This window comes from Phytophthora infestans, genomic scaffold, assembly GCF_000142945.1.
Source record: "Phytophthora infestans T30-4 supercont1.15 genomic scaffold, whole genome shotgun sequence".
In the NCBI taxonomy this organism is placed as follows: Eukaryota; Oomycota; class Peronosporomycetes; order Peronosporales; family Peronosporaceae; genus Phytophthora; species Phytophthora infestans.
Window position 1 is genome coordinate 286,572 of NW_003303744.1, and position 4,151 is coordinate 290,722.

Consider the following 4,151-nt stretch of genomic DNA (forward strand, 5'->3'; position numbering starts at 1 on the left):
AGACGTGAATAGGACCAACGAGGTCACCACAGCCACCACACGGGGAAAGTTGAGCTGAGTTGGAGCTCATTAAAAGACAGTTCTTAGAGCGAGAAGAGGCGTTGGTGTGTTGGAAGAATTTCTGGAATGAGAATAGACCACATTAGCCTCCAAAATGTGTTGGAAGAATTTCTGGAATGAGAATAGACCACATTAGCCTCCAAGAGACGCAGTCACATAAAAATAACATTTCCAATTATAAAATATCAAATACTCTTCAAATAAGCTTAAGGAAACTGCATAGCTATTATTCTATTAAAAGTATAATTCATATCCTTAAGAAACATAACCCGCTGCTTCGTAGTGTGCCGCGTTGAGGGTAAGTGGGAAACCCACTTTTATTAAATGACCTGTTATTGCATCACCAGTAAAACGCGAGCACCGTCCGTTGCTGCGGAGGGACCACGCCAGGAGTGTAAACCGGGCCAGTCTTTTCCACTGCGCCAATTCGAATGCCCAAAATAAGGTGATACTAATTATGAACTCAGACTAATTTTGAACACGACATTTTCTTGCTCACGGTAATTAGTCTCACATTCGAACGGTGTGACTAATTTCGAACTGTGACTATTTATTCACACAGACTAATTACCGTAGGCACTGTAGTGATTGTTGATAATACAGCTGTTTAATTTATAATATCAATCCCGGAGCGATTTAGTACAGTAACTGAAGAAATACTTAATAGCACACTATTTTCCTCGGATCCAAAACCTAAAAAAAGCTAGCGATTTAGAAAATAATACTACATGTAGCTCAAATTTCGATGAAGCATTTCATTTGGAAATGATTTATTTCCAAACTCACAGATGACTCTGCTTAGTTCCTTTAGACTGTTGCGCACGGCGACACAGGCTCGCTGCATTAGCAGCGCTCAGAAGAATTTGGCCGCTGCCATCGAAGAGCGCTACGCGTGCAAAGCCTTCCTGTCCACGCCTGTCTCCGATGAGACGCTCAAGGAGATCCTGAAGCTCACATTGCGCGCCCCGACGGGCTTCAACGTGCAGCCCTATGCGTGTGTGTTGGTGCGCGAACCAAAGGACCGTGAGAAACTAGCGGAGGCCATGATGGATAGTAACATCCGCAAGGTAAAGGAAGCCCCCGTAGTGGCGGTCTTCGCGGCCGATCTGGAGCCAAGCAAGCGCGTTCCGCGTCTGCAGCAGCTGGCCCACGACAACGGTGCTTCCGCGGACTTCGTGGCTAACCTGCCGCACTTTGTGCGTCTGTTTTCTGGCGAGGGTGTGGTGGCAAGCGGTCTCCGTGCGGCCATAGCGACGGCCGTGTCCCCGCTGCTGCCTGTGCCTTCCAACGTATCGACTGAAGCATGGGCGTTCAAGCAGACAGCATTCGCCGCTGCGACGTTCCTGTACGCCGCTCAAGCACACGATCTGGCAACGTGTCCGATGGAAGGATTCGACCAGATCCGTGTTCGAAACGCGCTGGACATCCCGGACCGATACGGCGTCCCGGTCGTGATTGCTCTCGGCCACGCCAACCCGGATGCTAAGCCCCAAAAGCCTTCAGTGAGACTGGACCCGACCGAGATCTTCTTTGACGGCAAGTTCGGCAACTCAAGTGACAAGATTTTCTCCGACAAGTAACACAAGTATGGACTTTAAGCTACACAGCAACTAAGTTTTTTTTAACACACACACTTAACTTGTCATCTTGGCATGTGTGTGGCCATCTTTCCATTGAGCGTTTCACACACACACCAAGTACTGTTCTATTTCTCTTCGCATACTGCAAAGCTCGATGTTTTACCAGCTATTCAATCTCTCCAACACCGAAGTTGCCCTTCGTCCGAGCCCAGACCTTCTCAATATCGCTCGCTTGGGTCCACTGCTGCTCTGATTGGCTTGTTTTCACAGATCCTGGAGTATACTGCTTCACCAGTGGGTTCGTCAAAGTGAGCTGCTGGTCCGATTGATGCACCGATTCCCCTGACGAGGCTCCTTCCTCGGATTGTTGCACCGAATCGTCCGTCGACTGCTGCTTCGTGTTGGCTTCGTCGGAGGCTGGCGAGTATTTCGTGATAGCTGAGTACGGCTTCATCGCCTCGAGGGCAGCTGTACCGTCGCGAGAAGTGAAGTTACCGCTGCTTACGAGGGTATTCTCTTTGCACGAGCGACCCAAATACTTGGTGCACTCATCCACTCCGGTGGCAGCGTAGAGGAACCCTTCTCCTTTTTTGTATAGAGGGTTCTCCACATTATTAAAGTAGTTTCCCTCGGCAAGCATCAACGCGTTGCCATCGAGCTCGAAAGAGTGGTTGGAGAGGTTATCCCAGTAGTTGTTGGCGACATGTGCGATAACGGAAGAGTTTTTGTCGCCAACCTTCGGAGATCGGCCCGAAGTTGAATGGACGTAGTTGCTGAGCAAACTGACGCCCGTTTTCTTGCCGTAGAGCAATATGGTCCAGTAGTGGCGTCCATTGCAAGTGGCCGAGTAGTCGGTTTCTCCGTCAAAGTCCGAGTTACTTACCGTCATGGTGGCGACGCCAGCCTTGTTCGTGACGAGCATTTGACGCCCCACACGGGAAATCTTCACGTGGTCAATCCAAATATTGTTCATCGTCTTGGTGCCGTTGACTGTTCCTTCCATGTAGAGCGCATCGCCACCCCAGACGAGATGACGGTTCAGCTCGGTGATGTGGATGTTTTGAACGATGATATTGTCGCCTTTGAGTGAAATGCCCTTGCCCATGATAACTCCGCGTCTACCAATACCACGAATAGTCTTGTGGCTGGTGACGTTCATACGCCACCGATAAGCGTTGTCGTACGTCACTGTGGTCTCCGTGCCGTTCTCACAACCACCGGTGTTGTTCATGCCGTTCTTGAGAATCACGTCTTGGCTCTTAAACCCATTATTGGCAGCGATGCATTCGCGAGCGCTCTGTGGACGGCAGCCGATCTCGGTTGTCTTGCCCTCAGTACCGCGAAAGTCGAAAGTCTTGTTCAGCACCACGACGAGTGGCTCTGACGCGTTCAGATAGTCGACCAATTCCTTGTTTGTTTTCGGATACACGACGGTACCTTTGGCCCCACCGGTTGTACCAGCAGCTAAACCCGGAGCTGAGCCGATAGTGAAAGCACTCGCACTCTTGACTGCCAGAGCCAATGCTGCGGTGATAACGAGTTGGAGACGCCCCATGCGCCCTAGACTGTAAAATCTGACTTGTGATCTTGTAGAGTCTAATTGCAGAATGACAAAGTTGTTAAGTCGTAGGGGATAATGCATGGAGTGTACCGGTACGCGAGGAAACCACATTAGTAAGTGCAGTTTACGGTGGACTAAAAAAATTGGCGCGACGGGCGATGGGACTCATTAATTGCGATGGGATCATAATAGCCAGACCACGATTTAGCGACGCAGAGCGATCAACACGAGTCGTGTGCCAGCAGTGCTCGCTCGTGTTGATCCTGGGATGAGAAATACCATGGAGCTCGAGCAGGGGCTATTAATGGTAACCAAATATCATACTTCTCTGTCCCACCAAATTAAAAGAATTTTGGGTTTTTGACAGTAGCACTACCAGTATGAGGTGAAACAGAAACGCCGTATATATACTTCATATTGGCGGTATTTTCGGATAGGAGGACATAAACTGTCGTAAATTTGTGTTTGTACAAAAACTTTATAATTATATAGTATTAGTTATCAGCTGACATCCGTTCCTTATTCACGCCCTTTCCTGGCGTGGCTGCATGGTAAAAGCATACAGTCGGCGCATGGACACCCATAAATTACGCTCTGCGTAATTTATATCCATACTGAAATCAAGTATTTACCGCCGATCAGTTTTTCACCGCATCAAGTTGCTGCTAAGTTGCATTGTCAATTTTGTAGTCCATGTATTGAGTCCCACGTATAATCCATAAATCACCCGTGCATTAGGCATGAACACGAACACAGGTAACGTTAGTATTATAGTCCATGTATCGAGTCCATGCATTGGTCAGATATCCTCTGTGTATTTAGACTCAAATTAGATGGGTTAGTTAGATCTACCATGGAGCACTAGCTGAAGCATGTGAAAGCGCAATATCGTGAGACCTTTTGGAGTTACATCCAGCGCAATGCTATTGTCTACCATTCGCCAGAGTCGT

General features: G+C 48.5%; 2 protein-coding genes across 2 annotated transcripts; one reads left to right on the top strand and one right to left on the bottom strand.

Annotated features, from left to right (window-relative positions):
* Positions 1-847: 847 nt before the first annotated feature.
* PITG_09456 (nitroreductase family, putative) lies at positions 848-1,691 on the top strand (the record flags this gene model as incomplete). Its single annotated transcript, XM_002903062.1, has 1 exon — positions 848-1,691. The coding sequence occupies one exon, from the start codon at positions 849-851 to the stop codon at positions 1,638-1,640; it is 792 nt and encodes a 263-aa protein (XP_002903108.1).
* A 450-nt stretch (positions 1,692-2,141) lies between these two features.
* On the bottom strand, positions 2,142-3,195 carry PITG_09457 (pectin lyase, putative; the record flags this gene model as incomplete). Its single annotated transcript, XM_002903063.1, has 2 exons — positions 2,142-2,154; positions 2,219-3,195. The coding sequence occupies 2 exons, from the start codon at positions 3,193-3,195 to the stop codon at positions 2,142-2,144; spliced, it is 990 nt and encodes a 329-aa protein (XP_002903109.1).
* Between the last annotated feature and the right edge of the window lie 956 nt (positions 3,196-4,151).